The sequence below is a fragment of the Chlorocebus sabaeus genome, chromosome 14 (genome assembly GCF_047675955.1).
Source record: "Chlorocebus sabaeus isolate Y175 chromosome 14, mChlSab1.0.hap1, whole genome shotgun sequence".
Taxonomy (NCBI): domain Eukaryota; kingdom Metazoa; phylum Chordata; class Mammalia; order Primates; family Cercopithecidae; genus Chlorocebus; species Chlorocebus sabaeus.
In genome coordinates this window covers 100,522,387-100,544,412 of record NC_132917.1, presented here as the reverse complement: position 1 = coordinate 100,544,412, position 22,026 = coordinate 100,522,387, and the positions used below count along the sequence as shown (strand labels likewise).

At 39.4% G+C, this 22,026-nt stretch overlaps 1 protein-coding gene across 3 annotated transcripts in view; it reads left to right on the top strand.

The window, feature by feature from the left end:
* The window catches only part of AFF3 (ALF transcription elongation factor 3), a 620,869-nt gene that overhangs the window by 409,848 nt on the left and 188,995 nt on the right, over positions 1–22,026 (top strand). For all 3 annotated transcript variants that reach the window (XM_008008177.3, XM_038004212.2, XM_038004211.2), the window contains 2 exons: positions 471–507; positions 15,762–15,813. In XM_008008177.3, the coding sequence (XP_008006368.2) occupies positions 471–507; positions 15,762–15,813 (89 nt within the window). The remainder of the gene's footprint in view (positions 1–470; positions 508–15,761; positions 15,814–22,026) is intronic.

The window sequence follows — 22,026 nt, the reverse complement described above, 5'->3', positions numbered from 1 at the left end:
AGAATAGATAAATCCAAGAGACAGATGGAAATTGGTGGTTGTGAGGGGCTGGGGCACAGGGGGTTGGGGGGCAGGGGTATGGGGAGACCCTGCCTAATGGGTAATGGATTTTACTTCAGAGTGATGGAAATATTTTGTAACTAGATAGAGGTAGTGGTTGCACAACCTTATGAATGTACCAAATGCCACTGAATTGTTCACTTTAAAATGGTTAATTTTATGTTACATGTACTTCACCTCAATAAACAGAAAGTCATTAATACAAAAGAAAAATGATTGTGAAGTGTATTCCCAGAACTGCTTAACATGTACATGTCCACCTTCATGTCCATGTTTCTCGCTGAAGTAGCTGATAGAAATTGAGAGCGATGAATCAGTTCTGAATGACCAGTTTTAAACATGATCTCATGGTTAACTTGGGTTTTGAAAGTCACAATAAGAAAATTAATTGATGTTTCTTGTTCTTTCAGGACTCTCAGCTTGTATCCTCTGGACACAATAATCCAAGTAAGAAAGAGTTCACTCTGGAGTTCCATATGGGGAGCAGGGGGCAGGGGCAGAGGGCAGAGGGGGCGGGAAGATGAGCACGCAGTGGATGGTAGGTTTCAAAGAAATGCACTAAAAAACTGGGGAAAGGGGCCATTTGTTCAGGTGCTGCCCAAATGAATGATAAGATTTATCATTAAAGGTCACTCAAGATGACCTTGAGTGCACATATTCAAGGAAAGGAGGGCCGAAACAGAAAACAGTGAATTCCAAAGCCATCCCAAGAGAAGGGAATATCGTGCTTTATTATGGCTGTTCCTAGTATATGTGGAGGGAGAAAAAAACTTAAAAGGCACATAATTGGTTGTCTGAATAAAAGGAAAATGAGTGGGCAAAGAAAACCAATCAGTAGACCTTCAGACAAATGACCTTAGAATCCATGAAGAAAAGTCACAACCAGCTGGGTATGTGTACTGTGTCCTCTTCCAGAAATAGACAGACTCAACTATCTAAGAAGCAGTTTCCTTACTGAATTGGTGGCTAATAAAACACATGGGCTTTTTGGTCAAAGAGAGGATGTTATCATTCCATGAAGTCATGTTTTAATTCTCTTCTTCGGCACTACTAATTGGTATTAACATTGTCTTGAGCATTAAAAATGCATAAGTGACCCTGTGTCCTAAAAGCACACTCACAAAGACTGGGCTTTGTTAGTTTCACGACCAGCCAGCAAGCTGAGAGCACCCCTTCCCAATTACAAAGCTGCATTTGAAGACTGAACATCCTCTGAGCTGTAGATCTCTCTGTGGAACTGAGGCTCAACCACTGGGCGTCTGTGAGACAAATGGGCTGGAGAAAAAAAGATGTTCTGGCAAATGCACTGGGAAGCAGCAGAATTTTCATGCACAGCTAGAGAAAGGCCGGTGGAGGGGGTGATGGCATAGTAGTGTGGAGGCAATATCTCTTAATTATCCAACCCACTGTTGGGATTTGCTGTGGGCACAGGCATCAGCGATGAGGCAAAATGCCAAAAGACGTGAAATCTGAAGAAAATGATGAATTTAATTCTAAGAAAAGAGATCAGAAGAAATCCTGGTTAAGTCCATGTGGTGGTATACAGGCGTCAGCATCGCATACCACAGACTAGAATGTCTTGAAGAGTTGTCCTTGCTTTCCTCACTGTGTCTCACCATTGAATTTAAACGTTCAGAGTAAATGGAGGATCCCATAGATGAATACATGTACCTTCTGCCAGCTTGGCACTTTTGACAGACAGAACAGCAAAAGAAATTCCTGTTGAGTGTCTGTTCTGTGCTAGCATCCTGACTTACGGTATTTCACTTAATCGTCACGATAGCTGCATGAGCGAGGCATTAGGATCTCAATTTTACACATGAAGAAAATGAGATTCTGAGGTTAAAAACCAGTCATTTCTTAGACACCGCGCTAAAAACAATGACAGCTAGAATTTGAATTCAGAGCTCTCTGCCCCAAAGACACAAACTTTTCATCCCACTATGTTGATTCCCGGAAAGCTGCTGCCATCACTTCACCGTGAGATTGAATTCTTGTCCGAGGACTATCTGCTGTGATTTCTGTGTACATCTGGCATATTTTTATGGCTTGCGTAATAGTCACTGCAATTTAGATTATATAAAAATGGACCCTTCTGTGGGACATGATGTGGTACTATCCCTGTGTGATATAAAACTCTCTGGCATTTCATTGTCCAGGAAAAGTTTTTGATTAGTTTTTTCTTTTCTAGGAATAAGGGGATTTTTTTTTAATTTCTTTTTCTTGAGACAAGGTCTTCCTCTGTTGCCAGGCTAGAGTACAGTGGCACAATTATAGCCCACTATAACCTTGAATTCCTGGGCTCAAGCAATCCTCCCAGCTTAGCTTCCTAAGTAGCCAGGACTATAGGCATATACCACTTTTTAAAATTTTTCTTAGAGACAACTTTTCACTGTGTTGCACAGGCTGGTCTTGAACTCCTGGCCTCAAGTGGTCCTCTTGCCTTGGCCTCCCAAAGTGCTGAGATTATAGGTGTGAGCTACCACACCTGGCCTTTTTTCATTTTTAAATAAATATTTCTCCAAAACCCCAGCACATGTATACAAAAATAATATTCCTATTAAAAGTCTGAGAATTCTCTGCAATTTACAGCACATTTGAAACTTTAGGAGAACTGACCCCACCACCATTTCCCATGCTATTTTTGTATTTGGTTTGGAATCATGATTCCAGTGAACGTGTAGGAAATAGAGAAATACTGAACTTCAGAGAAACCAAAAACAGAATATCTGTGTGGATTGATTACTCGTTGTTTTAGGCCAGTGCTTTTATTCTCTTTGAAGTGAGAAAGACTGTATTATAGAAACTAAAGGAAAGATTGTATAAACAGAAAATGACTTTCAATAGAAATCTTTTAAAAGGTAGATCGTTCATTGAATTACTGATCAATTGAACTTGATATTATAAAATGGAATCTTGTTAAGCCTTGAGATACTTGAATATTAACATGGATGATGTGTCTACATTTTTAAAAATTATGAGAACGTCCTGTTCAGTTGAGAGACTGCACCTGAGCAATTCTTTCCCTCCCTTCAGAATCCTCACCTGATAGCCGTGAAGCTGTAGAAATGGAAATCCAAAATAGCACCGAAACCAGGAAGAAGGGCCAACAGCAAACCAGAAATTTAGTTGTGTTTCTGGAAAGACAAAAGTAATAAGACCCTACTGAAAAATACTCCTGGATAGGGAAGGTCGTCACGCAGCAAAGGAAGAATCAAACAGGAACAAGCTTTAGTGGTGGTGGGAACAGCCCCCAGGAGCCCCAGGAAAGACCACATCTCCACTGGCCCCTAAGAGAGAACAAGTGCGAATTGTCCGCAGTGATGGGAACACCTGGCCATCCTTCAACCATTACCCCTCCAGCCCCGTCCTCACAGATTCCCACACAGAGCTTTCAGGGTGATTTTTTTCTCAAAAACCCCCAAAACAAAAAATACAGTAATAGTTGCTAAAAAAAAAAAAAAAAATTAAAAATGAACAGTTCACTCCTCGTTGGGAACTAATAGCAAAGAGAGAAACAGAATAGATTCTAAGATAGTACCAGACCTTAAAATTAGATGACATCGAGTAATGGCAGAAGAGTCAACTATTTCTCGAGGGAAATAAAAATTCTACACACCTAAAGTACAGTGCTTTATATTTTTCTTAGAGGAGTGGGTGGAGGAAGGGCTTGGTCCTGCAGCTTGCCTGGAGGCTTCTCTTCTCTGGAGCCCTGAATGAATCCTTCACGTCAATGTACCCTGCCCACTTACAAAGAGCCGTAAATCAGCTCTTCCCTACAAGGCATAGGTGTGTTAGAGAAATCGATTGGTATACTGATACAGGAAAGCCACACCAACTACCTTGGTGAACCAATTTTTTATTTAAAAATAGCAATGTATAACCAGTGAGCACCAAAAAGAAAGACTAGTCCCAAAGGAAATCTAGGAAGTCTAATTCAAGGAAAAGAAGAAAAAAGTTTCAAGTATAATTACAGTCCTTAGAAAGATTTGAAATTATTTGTGTTAGATAAAAAGAGAACAGACTGGTATGAAAAAGAGGTAATTACAGAACAAACGAACACTTGAGAATTAAAAATATGATTGACAAAATAAAATCAATAGGAGGGATGATAATAGCTGAAGTCTGAAGCCTTGAATAGAAAGTTGAAAACTTTTTTTTTGAGTATAAAGCGAAACACAAATGGAAACTGTGAAAGGGATTGACGATACACAACCTCTCAAGGTGGCATGGTCAAAATCCAGCTAGCAGTAATACCAGAAAAAAGAAAATGGAGAGGAATGAATAATGACAGAACTAGAGCACTAAGGGAAATGAGCCACTTACAATCAGAAAAGAAACGATTACTACAGAAGGTAACAAGACCATGAGCAAGAGCCAGAACAAACAGGACAGCGGAGGACCAGACTCTTAATTCAGAAACTGGGGTTATCAAGCCCAGAATATAAAATTAGAGCCCTCGCGTTAATTTTTGGAAATAACAGAGAGGATTGGAAATGTGGTACAGAGCAAGAAAACTTGGAGGAGTGTTAAACAGAACTTCTAGAAATAAGAGAACATAATAGAAATTAGAATTTCCATGGGCAGGCATAACAGCACATTAGACATAGCTGAGAAAGAATTAACGAACTGGAAAGTTGAATTTAAGAAATTATCTAGAATGCAGCCTAGAGAGACAGAAATGGAAAACAGAAAATGAGTTAAGAGACATGGGGATAAAGTGGGGAAGCCTAACATACATCTAGCTAGAATTTCAGAAAGGGAAAGAGAAGCGAGACAGTACTGAAGAAGATGATTGATGGCTGAGAATTTTCTAGACTTGAAAGACATTAATCCACAGAGTCAAGGAACCCAGTGAATACCAAGGATAAATGGAAAAAAATAAAAAAGTCCACACTACACACATTGTAACTAAACTGCACATAAAAATTAAAATACCCTTTAATATCTTCAAAAACTCAGCCAACTTACAGCTGACTTCACAACAGCATCAGTGGGAGCCCACAGGCAGAGAAGCTGAAGCATCACTGAGTTGAGAAAAAATAACTATCAGCTTAGGATGTGGATCTTGCAAAAAAAAAAATGTAATGAATCAAGACGTTTTCAGACAAAAGCTGGAAAAGTTTACCACCAGTAAATCCTCGCAAAAGAAATTTTAAAAGACATACTTTGTTCAGAAGGAATGTGAGGTGCGAGAAGGATTAAATGCAGTGAAAGTAAATATGGGGAAAATTTAAACAATGTTGTTAATGTATTAAGTAATCAAAATAAATACAATTGGAATCCACAAAACAATAGCATAACATAAGATGAGGAGAATTTGGAATTCTCTTCTTCTAAGAATTCTGTAATTCTTCTAAGTTCCTGTAATTATTTCAGAGAAGGATAAAAATTTTAACTTTGGGCTTTGATAAATTAAGTAAATATTTGCAATTTTTAGGGTACCAGCTAAACTATAGTAAAAGGTATTTAACCTACAAACCAAATGTGGAGAACATCTTACAAACCAAGTTAAAAATAGAATATGAATATTATTAGTTAATCCAAAAGAATTAAAGAAGAGAAAATGAAACAGAGTATATGGGAAAATATAGTAGCATAAATTAAATCAGTAATTTAAAGGCCGGGCGTGGTGGCTCACGCCTGTAATCCCAGCAGTTTGGGAGGCTGAGGTGGGCAGATCACTTGAGGCCAGGAGTTCGAGACAAGCCTGGCCAACATGGTGAAACTCCATCTGTACTAAAAATACAAAAATTAGCCAGGTATGGTGGCGCGTGCCTGTAGTCTCAGCTACTGAGGAGGCTGAGGCAGGAGACTCGCTTGAACCCAGGAGGCAGAGGTTGCAGTGAGCCGAGATTGCACCACTGCACTCCAGCCTGGGCAACAGAGCGAGACTCTGTCTCAAAAAAAAAATGAATAAATAAAAAATCAGTAATTTAAACAAATAGATTAGATACAATGATTCAGTAACAAATAATGGCCAAATGGATTAAAAAATAAAACTGTGGCTCTGTGCTATTAGAATGACACATTTAGAAGTTAAAGATTCAGAAAATTTGAAAGGAAAAAGGATAGGAAAATATATGCCAACCAAATACTGATGAAAAAGAAGATGATATATGTATTCTTATACCAGAAAAATAAACTTTAAGCAAAAAGCATTACTATAGTTAAAAAGGGTCACTACCCAAGGTACGACTTACCATATGGACAAAATAATTGGATATATGTAAATTCCAAATAACATAGCTTCAAATTTTTAAAAGTAAAAATCACTAAATTACATGGAGAAATGTATTATCTTAATGGGAGATGTAAACATAAATTCGTAACTGTTGCATCATACAAACAGAAAAAATGGTAAGGATACATAAGATTCAAACAACACAATGAGAGAGAGTATATTACCCAACAGCTGCAGAATATGCAATATTTTCAAGCAGACAGGGAACACTTATGAAAATCGACAACTACTGGACCATAAAGCAAGTTTCAACAAATTTTTAAAGATATAAATATTATATTGACCATGGTCTCCAACCACAATATGATTAAATTAGAAATTGATAATGAAAATATGACTAGTAGGGAAAATACATGTTTAGAAATTAAGAATCACTTCAGATATTAGTAAATATTTGGGACTGAAAGGTAATAGAAATACCTAATATTAAAACTGGAGGAAGAAACTAAATTAGAGGGAAAATTGCAGCTTTCCCTCTAAAATACTCATACTAGAAGCCGGGTGCAGTGGCTCATGCCTGTAATCCCAGCACTTTGGGAGGCTGAGGTGGGCAGATCAGTTGAAGTCAAGAATTCGAGACCAGCCTGGCCAACATGGTGAAACCCCGTCTCTACTGAAAATACAAAATTTAGTTGGGTGTGGTGGCGGGCACCTGTAGTCCCAGCTCCTCGGGAGACTGAGACAGGAGAATCGCTTGAGCTTGGGAGGCGGATGTTGCAGTGAGCCAAGATCCCACCACTGCACTCCAGCCTGGATGACAGAGTGAGACTTCGTCTCTAAACAAATAAAGAAATGCCTCATACTAGAAAACAAAAAAAATTGGCTGGGCGCAGTGGCTCAAGCCTGTAATCCCAGCACTTTGGGAGGCCGAGATGGGCAGATCACAACGTCAGGAGATCGAGACCATCCTGGCTAACCTGGTGAAACCCTGTCTCTAAAAAAAAAATACAAAAAAAAAAAAACTAGCCGGGAGTGGTGGCGGGTGCCTATAGTCCCAGCTACTTGGGAGGCTGAGGCAGGAGAATGGCGTGAACCCGAAAGGCGGAGATTGCAGTGAGTTGAGATCCGGCCACTGCACTCCAGCCTAGGTGACAGAGCGAGACTCTGTCTCAAAAAAAAAAAAAAATTAATGAACTAAGCAGCATCCATCTTAAGAGCTGAAATAAGAGAAAATAAACCCAAAACAAATGGAAAAGAGATTTACAAAACAAAGACAAAAGCAGAAATTAGTAAAATAGCAAAGATAAAATTTTAAATGTCAATGGAGCCAAAAGTGTATTCATTGAAGATATAATACAGTTGACACACTTTTCAGAGAGATTGGTCAGGACAAAAAGAGAAAAGGCACAAATAAATAATATTAGGAATCAAAAAGGGAAAAAACGTGATGCAGATCAAAAACAAAAATATGAGCAAAATTGTGCCAAAATTTTTTCAAAACTAGATGAAATGACTGTGATTAAAATGATTCTTCAGGCATTATATGTATATATGTAGATGTTTTAGATGAAATTTACATATAAATAGAACCTGAATAATCTTATAACCATTTTAACAATTGGCCCAGTAATTTTTTAAAAATCATTCCACACACACAATTTCAAGGCTAGACATTTTTACCAGGGATTCTACCGAACTCACAGGAAGAGGTAATTCCAAACCTACACCCTTCTTCAGATAGTTAGAAAAAGCCAGCGGTTCTCAACTCATTCTGTCAAGGCAGTATAACCTTGATATCAAAACTTGAGAAGCCAATACAAGAAAAAGAATTTACAGGTATCATTCATGATCATAAATGTAAAAATTCTAGGTCAAATATTTGTGAATTCCATCCAGCAAAGTGCAAAATATATTTTAAAATATAACTCATAGTTAAGAAATTATATTTATTTTAGGAATTCAAAATTAGATTCTTTTTATAATATTAACATGATTAATTATATTAAAATATTAAAGGAGAAAAATATGATTGTTTCAATAAGTTAAGAAAAACCATTTGATAAAATTCACTATACATGATTTAAAGGAAAAATAGCAAATCAGGAACAGAAGCCCACTTCATTAACACAATAACAGTATCTGCCAAAAAAACTCAAAACAACCATCCTATTTAGTGTTGAAACATTTGCAGCATTCCCCTCAAGATGAGGAACAAGACATGAGTTCCACTTTTATGCAACATTATCCTGGATATCCTTGGTCGAGGCAATAAACTAAGACAAAAAAGTATCTGTTAGAAAGGAGAAAAAAATTCATTTTCTCAAATTATCTTGTCTATGCGGAAAACTCAAAAGAATCTACAGACTATTAGGATTAATAAGAAAATTTAGCAAGATTTCTGTATACACAATTTCATTTCCCTACACTAACAACTGACAACTATAGTTTAAAACAACTTTTAACATTAGCATAAAAATATAACTTACCAAGCAATAACCCTGTCAAAAGATGTGTTAAGACCTCTATGGAGAAACTTAACCAACTACTGAAATATGTTAAGAAAGGTCAAAGTAAGTGGAGATGCCTAATACCAAGTACGTGAATTGGAAGATGCAATGTTGTAAAGATACAAGTTCTCTCCAAGTATCTGTAGATTTAGTATAGCTCCAATCAAATTTCCAACTTGTGTGTATGTGGAAATTGACAAACTGATGATACTTAAATTTATACAATAGAACAAAGAGCTAGGAATAGCTCAGATGTTCCTGAAGAGCAAGGTTGGAGCTTTGCCTTACCAATATTTTAAAAATACATATTAAAGCTTAGTAATGAGGGCGGTAATAGACAAATTGAGCAATGAAAGCGATTGCATAGAGACCCGGAAGCAGATTCACAGGTGTTTGAAAACTGGACTCATGGCAGAGATGATGATGTAGATCAATGGAGAAAGAATGGACTTCGAGTACCATAATAACTGGTTATTTCTAGGGAGAAAAACGAAACTAGGTCCTACCCCACACCATATACAAAAACTAATGCAGGTGTTTTTTAAAGATCAGTAAAAGTATATGCTTTTAGAAGAGAGGGTAAAACATTTTTCTGATGTTTTTCTTAAATCACAAAAAGTGTCAAATAAAGAAAATGATCTGTAAATTTGAGTACATTAAAATTAAGAACTTAACATTATCCAAAGATAATAGAGAAGGTAAAAAGGCTAACACTGGGAAAAGTTTTTTTGTTTTTTTTGTTTTTGAGACGGAGTCTCGCTCTGTTGCCCAGGCTGGAGTGCAGTGGCCCAATCTCGGCTCACTGCAACCTCCGCCTCCTGGGTTCAAATGATTCTCATGTCTCAGCCTTTCTAGTATCAGCCTTTCTAGTAGCTGAGACTACAAGACACCTGCCACCACGCCTGGCTAATTTTTGGGGGGGTTTGTTTTTGCATTTTTAGTAGAGATGGGGTTTCACTGTGTTAGCCAGGATAGTCTCCATCTCCTGACCTCGTGATCTGCCCGCCTCGGCTTCCCAAAGTGCTGGGATTACAGGCCTGAGCCACCACACCAGCCAAGTTTTATCTGTATATTGAAAAGTTATACACACATACACACATGACTATATGTATGCTTCTTATTGAGACAATAAAATGTTTCTATGAATAAGAAATTAATACTAAAAAATAATTTTTAAGATACGACACAGAAGAGCAAGCACAAAATGTTTACCTCATTAGTGCTCAGAGAAATGCAAACAACACAACAAAATGTTATTCGACGTTGTTAAATTAGAAAAACCTTTAAAACCTTGATCATAACGAGTGTTGGTGTGGAGGTGAATCAGTTGCAAGTCTCATGTGCTGTCTGGGGAGTGTTAATTTGGAAATCAGTTTTGGATTCCCTGCTCCAGTTGGCCATATGGAAGTCTTAAGGCCCAGAACTCCTAACATGTGCATGAGGAAGCGTGTTCATGAATGTTTTCTGTTCTGTTGTTCATAATGGAAAAAATCTAAATGTCCATCAGGAGAAGAACAAATAAGAAACTCTGGTATATTTATACAACAAAGTATTGCACAGCAGTGAGGATGAACAAACTGTAGCTACATGCAGTATGATGACTAAATCTAAAATTCATAACGCTGCATGCTAGAAGTGAGTCTCAGAAGAATGCCCAGGTATGGTTAGAGTTGTATGAAGTTTAGAAACAGCAGTGACCAAAAAAGAGTTAATTTATTAATACACACATAGGTGGTTAAAAAGAAAAAAAAAACAAAAACAAAAACTCTCCAGAAAACAAAGAGAATAATTGACACAAAATTCTTTTTTTTTTTTTTTTTTTTTTTTTTTTGAGACGGAGTCTCACTCTGTCGCCCAGGCTGGTGTGCAGTGGTGCGGTCTCGGCTCACTGCAAGCTCTGCCTCCCTGGTTCATGCCATTCTCCTGCCTCAGCCTCTCAAGCAGCTGGGACTACAGGTGACCGCCACCATGCCTGGGTGATTTTTTTTTTTTTGTATTTTTGGTAGAGACGGGGTTTCACCATGTTAGCCAAGATGGTCTCGATCTCCTGACCTCGTGATCCACCTGCCTCGGCCTCCCAAAGTGCTGGAATTACAGGCCTGAGCCACCGTGCCCAGCCACAATTGTTTTACCAGTAGCTGGTGGGAAGGGCGGGAAGAGATGGAAGCCAGTGAAGGCACGTTTGATGATGTTCCATCCCTGGCCTGGAAGGTGTTTTCACAGTTCCTTCATTTTACTGCTTTGAAAGTGTCTATGTACATTTCATGTAAATATACATTTTATGTTCACTAAATGTGTACTCTATATAACACTATTTTAGGGAGAACATAACCTTAACTTGAGACAAACCTGTGACGTGGCGGAACATAACAATGAGAATTCATTTAACATAAATGTCGGGAGCATTTGCACTCATTTCACCTTAGTGACATTCCCTTCTGTTCAGGTCTACTCAGGCTGCTTTGTTCTTTAGTGACTAATATTTATATTGTCACAATAATGCAAATTCTCATTATTGGCTTACAATTTTTTACTTGACCTATAGGCAAGACCAAAAATTAAATTATTAACTAAATTAATATTAAGGAAGATGACTCAATAATTACTGAACAGGATATAAATATTTTAAATCTTGGTATAAAAGGAAAGATACAGCTGTGACAGGGAGGTGGGAGGGAAGGATAGATGGATGAGTTTCAGAAAAGATAATGTCAGAAGGTGAATCAAGAGAAATAAGATTAAATATATTTAAAGTTACAAATGCCCACTAGAGGCACTAAAAGTAATAACAGAACTAATGAAAATTATAAGCGGGGGGGGGGGGGGAGAATATTAAATACCTGACCTCCATCTAAAGTTGGTACATCTAGAAATAAAAACACATTGGCTGGGCACGGTAGCTCACACCTGTAATCCCAGCACTTTGGGAAGCCAAAGAGGGTGGATTACTTGAGGCCAGGAGTTTGAGAGCAGCCTGGCCAACATGGTGAAACCCCGTCTCTACTAAAAATACAAAAATTAGCAAGGCATGATGGCATGTACCTATTATCCCTGCTACTCAGGAGGCTGAGGCAGGAAAATCATGTGAGATCACCCGGGAGGCAGAGATTGCAGTAAGCCGAGATCACACCACTGCACTCCAGCCTGGACACCAGAGTGAGACCCCATCTCAAAAAAGGAAAAACTCGTCACTTAGACTAATGATTGAAGGGCTAACAGAATTTTTTTTAAAAAAGCAAGCAAAGTCATTACCGTTTCTTTTCTGTTCATTTTTTTAAAACCATAAACATGGATTGCTTTTAATATAACTATGTAGAAACATTGCAGCATATGGCCGGGCATGGTGGCTCACACCTGTAATCTCAGCACTTTGGGAGGCTGAGGCAGACAGATCACAAGGTCAGGAGTTGGAGACCAGCCTGGCCAATATGGTGAAACCTCGTCTCTACTAAAAATACAAACATTAGCCGGGCATGGTGGCAGGCACCTGTAGTCCCAGCTACCCGGGAGGCTGAGGCAGGAGAATCACTTGAACCCAGGAGGCAGAAGTTGCAGTGAAGAGAGTGCACCATTGCACTCCAGCCTGGGAGACAGAGTGAGACTTCGTCTCAAAAACAAAACAAAACAAAAAAAGTTGCGTTATAGCAAAACTTCCCTCTGCAGAATTCAGTCTAATGCAGGATTGTTCTGATTTCCTTTTCAAAAAACATATTTAGTCCCTGTATGACACTATTGATGGAAAGCAAGATGCTCCAGCAGTGCAGTCCATTTAAATGTTTAAAGAGCATGAATTCCACATTATTTATCTTTATGCTCCCAACAGCACCCCACAGAGAAGTCCTCTGTACATTGAGTTAAAAAGGTAACTGTTACAATTTTTTTAAGTGACCTACTGGAGTCAGCAAGCTGTTTCATGCCTCAAACTGTATATTCCATTTCACTGGCGAGGGTACCTTACGCATCTTTCCCCACTGCAGCGTGGGATTCTTATTAGTGACAGATCGTCGGAACAGGAGACACATACTGAGCACCTAGTATATGTTAGGCAATGTGGAAGGCCCAGTCAGACAAATATGGACTGTCAAATTGAAAGTGTATAATACATATAGATGCAAAGATTTTACATATATTTACATACATACATATACATATGCTTATATAGTTCTTTCTGTGGCTCATTTTTTTCCCCTCTTCCTCTCTGTAATTGTATTTACACATGTAAAATGGCTTCACTACACCCAGCTTATTAGTGACCGATGCAGGTTCCCTCCCAAAGAGACCAGTGTGGTATCCATCATGAAAACAGCTGACACAAACAGGAGGACCCTGGAGAACGCTCTTTGGATGGTGGGGCGGGACGAGAAACATCTCCTGTGCACCCAACTGAAAAAAAAACAAAAATGGTACTAATGTTCTAGAATGTTCCATTACATTCATGATTTTCCCTTGGGTCCTAATAAAGAGAAAATAATTCTCAATGGTGTATGCACTTAAACATTTCAAGTTAACTTCAGAAATTGCATCACGTAAAATTTCAAGATGTTGGGGGAAATTTTGTGTTTTATTCTTTCTGAAGGACAAAAATAGTTTTAACTCCATCTCATTCCTGACCAGCTTACTTCCCCCCCCCCCCCCCCAACAAAAGGCAAATTCATTATCAGCACTGAAGTTGCTGAGAACACTCCCTCTCAGACTGTTCGCCATGTCCTGTTTGGCCCCACTACATCCTTCCTATTTGCCAGAACCTATTCTGTTTGCCCTGTTGCCACAACATAAGTGCTACTAAGAGCAAAGATAATCAGCTGCGCGTCTGTCCCTGTGCTGAAGCCAGCCCAAGACTTGGGCAGCATTGTTGGTCAAGGCGAAACATATTTCTTCAAACATCCAAACAGTGCCTTCGTTTTTATTTTCAGTTTCCTGTTTTCTGACATAAATTCTTTGGGAATTTTACCATTGCCTGCTGCTTCCAAGTCTGCTGTTTTACATTCTTCATTAAGATGGGATGTGGTGACTACTGGAGGCTAGAGACTGGGGAAAGTAACCAATTTCACCGAATTAAAGGAGGTTGAGGAAAAGGATCCATATATTTGAGGAAAAAAATGTACTTCCATTTAGTTTTGTCTTATATAATGCAGGTGTTATAACTCTCTGCTTCAGGATTACAGGAGGGATTGTGGTTAGTCCATGGAAAAAATGTTTCTGCAAAGTACTAAATTATTTTCCAGCACTGAAGCCAGTTGAACAGGTCTTACTAGCCTCCTAAATGAGTGCACCACAGACCTTGCCTGGAAGACAAAAGAAAATACACAAGAAGGAGCTGTAAAGCAAGTTTATTAATTTGCTACTTTAGACTTTATTCCAACATGGTTTTATATGTATTGAGGCCCTGTCTAATCAATGTTTGTTATCAAGGCAGTTAAAATAGATTTTGTGACTTTTTTGTTTTTCCCCTCGTCTGACCAGCTTTTAGCCAAAGTCGCTCATAGCTGTTCTGGCACTGGATAAATGTCTGAGATAGATGTACGAACTGTAGAAACTGTATCTTCTTTTTCTCACAACTGTTTATTCCTATAAGAAAAAGAGAAGGAAATACAAAGTTTGCTTTTGAGTTCAGTTTGGGCAGTACCTTTGGGATGTGTTCATTATGTAATTTAGGGAGTCATTCCTGGGACTAGGTGAACACAAGCTAATGTTGACAACTGACAAAAGGGGTATGGTACAATGTGTGGGCCCGAGGACCTGAGCAGTAGACCAAGGGATTCTAGAGCTCTCCGGGCCTGACTTGAAAGAGCACAGCAAAGCAAGTTACTACCACAGACCTATTTCTTGCAACTCACAGCCTTCTCTGGTGTGTACTAGCTCTGCACAACCATCAGGAAACACACGAGCCCACAGTCTCAGTTATCAGTGACTTCTTCCATCTCCAAGCCTCAAGGAAATACAAAGAAACTCCTTACAAAATGAGGATGCATGGTTCTAACCACCAATTGATTAAGGATTGGGAATTACATTAAACCTACCGCAAACTACAAGAAGTGAACTGGTTCCAAGCTCCTCCAACTACATACTACTTGTTAATTCCTCAATGATCACAGCCCACAGAAGCGTTTCCTTAACTAGCCTTTCGGATGGTCAGAAAGGATTTCTGGTTTACATCTCATTCTGCTTTAAGCTTTGGGCCCCAAAACCTGCCAGCAGGGCTCTCCATGGGGTATAAGAAAGGAGGATCTTGGGACCTACAGTGCAACCTCAGTGTTCTGTAAAAACTCCCTCCTCCTGGCCGGACGAGGGGCTCACGCCTGTAATTCCAACACTTTGAGAGGCGGAGGTGGGCAGATCACTTGAGGTCAGTTCAAGACCAGCCTGGCCAACATGGTGAAACCCCGTCTCTACAAAAAATACAAAAATTAGCCAAGTGTGGTGGCAGGTGCCTGTAGTCCCAGCTACTCGGAAGGCTGAGACAGGAGAATTGCTTGCACCTGGTAGGTGGAGGTTGCAGCCAGCCAAGATTGTGCCACTGCACTCCAGCCTGGACAACAGAGTGAGACTTTGTCTCAAAAAAAAAAAACAAAAAAAAACTTCTTTCCTCCAAGTCCTGATTCAGCCTGACCTGGTTTGGCTTGTGTTAGCAGAAGCAATCAAAGTTCAAAGTGCCTTGGATATAGAATGCCAATGGGTTTATTTCCTGAAATTTTCTATAAAGTGAAGTGGAAGGAAACAGGTTCCATCTGTAAGATATTCATCTTCTGGCAAGGTCTCCACTGCAAGCCTCTGGTTGTTTGCAAATAGCTCCTCAGTACCTACTCACAGATCTGTGCCTGGGCAATTCTATTGCAGAGAAGAAATTATTTTGCAAATCCGGTTCTCAGACAATAAAAGATGTTTTAAAAGCCTCCTGCTACACATTTTGAAAGATTGTTAATAGGAGCATGGAAATATATTTAATCTCTCTTAAATCTTAAAGACTGTAAGACTCATATGTCGGTATTTTTTTCTGCTTCCTTTTTAAGAGAAAGGTGATGCAGAGCCAGAGAGTCCAGACAATGGCACATCGAATACATCGTAAGTCTCTTTCGTTTTTCTATCAGAGATGCCTGTTCTTAAATATGCCTCATAAAATGAGATAGTGCGAGTATCTTGTAATAGTAATAATGGTGATGGAAGGAAGCCCATGGTTCTCTTTTCTCATGATAATGTCTTTTTAAATGCTTTGGGTGCAGATGCATTTTGAGGGCTTTTTTATGCTTTAGCAGAGTAAGAGGAATCTTGAAAAATGCAGATGCTTCTCTTTATGAAGTAGAAATGTAATGAGATTTGAGCACGTGTGCTGGGGGGATTTGGTTGGAGACTTTCAGCATCGTCTTAAGAATTACAGAACTTTTCACACTTTAACTGGGAGGTGTACTGTCCCACACAGCTGTGCAGTAACAGGGTCGTTTCAGAAGCTTGCCATCTGCAACCTCACCTTGGAATTATGTGAAAAGTACAATTATCGATATCTATGGAATCTCCAGAGTTTATTTTTTTGAATTAACAAAAGCAGTTTTAAAAACGTAAGAAAAGGCCCTTATAAAACATGTGCTCCTCACTCTGTGTTTTGTCTGTTTCTTCTCAATATTCAAGGAATCCAAATGTATTTTTACTGATTAATTTGATGCCAAATTGATGTACCAACATTTACATTAAAAAATTCATGAGCTAACACGTGACTTTATTTTAGCTCCGTAAGAGTCAGTAACAGGTTTGCTCCTTAAAAATCTTTATTTTTATCACTTATGAGCAGTGGCATGTGTTTTCTTATTATAAGACAGGCTTTGTGAATTTATCTGTATGGGGATCAGTGTTCTTATTACTAAGCATTTTTTAAGTGCTATTGATTGGAAATCAGTTTGTAGTAAAATATTGAGTGTCTTATTTTGCCCAAAATCTGTGTCTTGGTCTAGAAAGATCCTTTGGCTTAAATAGGAGAGGTGTGTATTTCATAAGAGATATGAATATATGTTTGTCTTTCTTAAGATACTTCCCTAAAAGTTCTAAATAGTTCCATTGTCCTGCTTTGAGATGATATAATGAATGTGACTGGTCTTAAATGGTTAAAATATTACTAATTTTTAATTTTTGTGTGTTGTGAAATATAATGGGAAAGGCTTTTAATGCCATCTGGAGGCATTCTAGAGAACTGAAAAGGGTAGAATCATTGGAAATTCTGTTCTTTTGAGTAACATTAGAAACTGCATAAAAATTCATGCAATCAGAATGTAAGCTATTTGGGGGAAGTTGTATTTTTTAATAAATTATTTTATAAAAGTTTTAATTATAGAAACTTTTTTTCAAATTCTCAATAATGAAATTATTTTAAAGACTGACAAAGAATGTAAAAAGTATGTTGGGGCCGGGCGCGGTGGCTCAAGCCTGTAATCCCAGCACTTTGGGAGGCCAAGACGGGCGGATCACGAGGTCAGGAGATCGAGACCATCCTGGCTAACACGGTGAAACCCCATCTCTACTAAAAAAAAAAACCAAAAAACTAGCCGGGTGATGCGGCGGGCACCTGTAGTCTCAGCTACTCGGGAGGCTGAGGCAGGAGAATGGCGTGAACCCAGGAGGTGGAGCTTGCAGTGAGCTGAGATTGCGCCACTGCACTCCAGCCTGGACAGCAGAGCGAGACTCCGTCTCCAAAAAAAAAAAAAAAAAAAGTATGTTGGAAAGTGACTAGCATCCTACGTTTAATTTTACATATTTTAAAATCACATTCAGTAGGCACCCATTTGGTTAGGACAGTTGGATGTGCTTTTAAAGTTCTCCTTCCCGCACGTATTTCTAAAAAGTCCATTCCCAGCCAGTCTCAATGGCTCACACCTGTAATCTCAACACTTTGGGAGGCCGAGGCAAGTGGATCACTTGAGGCCAGGAGTTTGAGACCAGCCTGGCCAACATGGCAAAACCTCGTCTCTACTAAAAATACAAAAATTAACCAGGCGTGGTGGCACACACCTGTAATCCCAGCTACTCGGGAGGCTGAGACACAAGAATGGCTTAAACCCAAGATCATGCCACTGCACTCCAGCCTGAGTGACGGAGTAAGACTCTGTCTCAAAAATAATAAATGAAAAAAATAAAAAGTTTATTCCCTAAAAGCATTGGTTTGCTTTACTCCGTACCTTATTTCTTATCATATCTATGAAAGTAGGTATATTGGCCAGGCATAGTGGCTCACGCCTGTAATCCCAGCCCTTTGAGAGGCCAAAGCAGGCAGATCACGAGGTCAGGAGATCAAAACCAGCCTGGCCAACATGCTGAAACCCTGTCTCCACTAAAAATACAAAAAATATATATATATATTAGCTGGGTGTGGTGGCACACACCTGTAATCTCAGCTACTCAGGAGGCTGAGGCAGGAGAATCACTTGAACCCGGGAGGTGGAGGTTGCAGTGAGCAGAGATCATGCCACTGCACTCCAGCCTGGGCGACAGAGGAAGACTCCATCTCAAAAAAAAAAGAAAAAATATATATAAGTTGTCTGAGGAATTACTTTTAAACCCTCTGGAAATATAAAAACAATGGGAGCTTGAAGCATCACCCCATATTCCTGCCTCTTTGAGCAAAGCAGTTTCTTAGGCACCTGCCTCTTAAACTAGAAATAACAGGTTGCAAGCATCTCTCCTAAAAGTGGAGAATTCTGAACTTGCAACTGCACAAGAGACCTCTAAGAGAGGTTCTGTTATAATTGGTATGAGGTGCAGTATGTTACGGATAAAAAGATTCAAGATGCCTTCGATTTGTGTAGCATTTTACATTCTTATGTGCAGCATCTATCTGAGCTTCTTTAGGTAGGTAGGATAGAGATAATATCCGCATATTACAGATAAGGAATCTGAGGATCAGAAAGGTCACTCCAGGCCAGGTGCGGTGTCTCACACCCATAATCCCAGCACTTTGGAGGCCGGGGCGGGTGGATCACCTGAAGTCAGAAGTTTGAAACCAGCCTGGCCAACATGGCGAAACCCCATCTCTACTAAAAATACAAAAATTAGCTGAGTGTGGTGGCACGTGCCTGCAATCCCAGCTACTGGGGAGGCTGAGGCAGGAAAATCACTTGAACCTGGGAGGCAGAGGTTGCAGTGAGCCAAGATTGCCCCACTGCACTCCAGCCTGGGCAACAGAGACTCCATCTCAAAAAAAAAAAAAAAAGGGTCATTCCACTTAAGTGAGGAGTTAGAGCATAAACCTTCTGATTTTTGCCCGTTTTCCATACTAAGGTGGGTGTGGGTCTCAAGAGACAAACTAAGACCATGAGTCACAATAAGTAGGAAAATTGGGAGCAGAGGATTTGTTAAGTGGGAAGCATGTTAGTTTGGTAGGGCTGCCAGAACAAAGTACTTTGCCGCAAGTAGGCGGCAAAGTAACAGAAATGTATTTTCTCATGGTTCTGGAGGCTGGAAGTCCCAGTCAGGGTGTCAGCAGGGTTGGTTGCTTCTGGGAGATGTAAAGAGAGGAGTTGTCCCAGGCCTCTCTTCGCTTGTAGTTGACTGTCACCTCCCGACGTGTCCTCACGCTGTCTCTCTGTGCATGTCTATCTCTGTGTCCGTTTATATAAGGTCAGCATTCATATTGGATTAGGGCCCACCCTAATGACCTCATTGTAACTTCATTACCTCTGTAAAGACCCTGTCTCTAAATAAAGTCACATTCTGAGGCACTGGAAGTTAGGGTTTCAACATATGAATTTTGGGAAGTAATAGTTTGGCCCATAACATTAAGGGGCAGAGTAATCAGAATGATTCAGGAGTCAGGTAAACAGAACCAGGGGTACACAGATTTATGAAAATGGGAAAAGAGGAGACAGCCTAAGTAAAACATGAAACATGATGGGCTCCATGGCAGTTGAAGGAGTGGAGCAGAGCAAAGAAAATGGGGCTAGCAAGTATGGGGCACTAGGAAAGATGCCTCTTTCATATTCATGGTGTTGTGGAACCTGTGTGGCTTCAGCAAGGTGCCTGTACATCCCTCTGTCTGTATAACTCTGTGACCCTGAGTCACTAAAGCCATTATATGGGCTTAAATTGTAATCCAAGGTTGGGAGTCTCCAAACAGAAGAGCTTATTTCCTAAGGAAGCATCTTTCTTCATGGCCTCCTTTAAAAACAGGAGATCTATCATGATTGGTTTCAGATGGTCAATGCCTGGCAGTACAACACAGTCTGGACAACACCTGAGTAACCCATCAATATGTATTATTTAGTGATCCTATGAGCGTTCAGGATGATGAAAGGAGTGATTTAATGTTAACATGTACACACACACAAAAGCACAAATTAAAATGTCAGTGACAGACTCCTAGTTATATTAATGATGGAAGAACTTATCTTGGACTAACTGTCTGGCAGATAGCTGTTATCAACTCTGGACAAAATACTTTTGTTAAAAGTAACTATTTGTAGTCTAACTAAAAGAAGGCAGAGAATGTAGGAAATTTGATCCTTGAAAGAGGGTCACTGGACTGAGTGAGAACTACGTTTATATAGCTTCTCCCATGAGGGCATGCCCCAGTCCACAAAGAACAATTAGAACTCAAGGAGAAAGCCAGAACTGTAATGGCTTGAGGTGTCAGGGGATAGAGTTCAGGGCTGCCAGAGTGGCTGGGAATTGAGTAAGTCACAGAAAGAAAAGAGCCATAAAGAAAAGAGCCCTCCCTTCTGTATATAAATTTCCATCAATCCTTGAATAACCCCTAAACTGCATATGTGTGGGGAATATGCCAGTGAGCCTAGTGGAAAACAATTACTAGAAAGCCAAAAATGCTGAGCAGAGATTTCAGCTGCTGCCTACTGCCTACAGCTACTGCCTACAAAGTTCAGAATCTGAATCCTACCCAAGTTAGAGGGGCTTGGTAAATGCCTCAGATTTTCTATTGAAACCCCAGAAGGGGAATGTGCTTTCAGAGTAAAGGAGTCACCCTAACATTAAGGGCAAAACCAAAACAGATCCTTCCTAACAAAGTATAACACTAAATATCCAAAAGCTCAAGCTAATCAGCTAAAGGTTTTATTGCCTGATAGAATAAAAAACAATCAACACTGTTTAAAAGAAGAAAAGAGAGTTTAGGATCTCTAAAACAAAATTTACAGTGTTCATTAACCAAAACTTAAAAGACATATGAGTAGGAAAATATGACCCATAATCAAGAGAAAAAATAGCCACTGTAATAGACCCTGAGATGACCTAGATGTTAGAATTTTCAGACAAGAATTATAAAGCAACTACTATAATATGTCCGAGGATGTAAAGGAAAACATAGTCATCATGACTGAAAAGAAGGAGAATCTCAGCAGGGTGATGGAAACCAATCTAAGAATAACCAAATGAAAACTCTGGAACTGAAAAATGTAACATTTGGAATAAATGAAGCGTAGAAAAGACAAAACTTAAACTCATATCAATAAGAATTGTTCAATGTGAAAATCAGAATAAAGATTAAAAAGCAATCAAACCTCAGTGAATTATAAGATAATATCAAGTAGTCTGATATACATGCATTGTGGTGCCAGGAGGAGAGGAGAGACAAAATAGACCCGAAAAAATATCTGAAGGAATAATAGCTGAAAACTTCCCAAATAGGATGAAAACATTATAGATTCAAGAAGCTCAGCAAGCTGCAAGCAAGATAAACAAATAAAACTACACCATGGAACATTATGGAAAACTAAACAGAAAAATAAAATCTTTAAGACAGTCAGAGAAAAACAGTCTTATACACAGGGGAACACAGATACAATTAACTGAAGAATTCTCATCACAAATATGGAGGCTGTAATACAGCACAATGGCATCTTTAAGATGCTGAAAGACAAAAAGAGAAAAAGGAAGAATTATCAAGCCAGAATTCTTTTTTTTTCTCCTTTTTTTTTTTTTTTTTTTTCTTTTTTGAGACAGAGTCTCACTGTGTCCCCAGGCTGGACTGCAGTGGTGCTCTCTCGGCTTACTGCAACCTCAGCCTCCCGGGCTCAAGCAATTGTCCTGCCTCAGCCTCCTGAGTAGCTGGGACTACAGGTGCCCGCCACCACACCTAGCTAATTTTTGTATTTTTAATAGAGACAGGGTTTCACCATGTTGGCCAGGATGATCTCAATCTCCTGATCTCATGATCCGCCCACCTTGGCCTCCCAAAGTGCTGGGGTTACAGGCATGAGCCACTGCACCCGGCCCAGAATTCTAAATAAGCAAAAATATCCTTCAGAATTGACAGTAAAATAAAGACATATTAGGATGTACAAA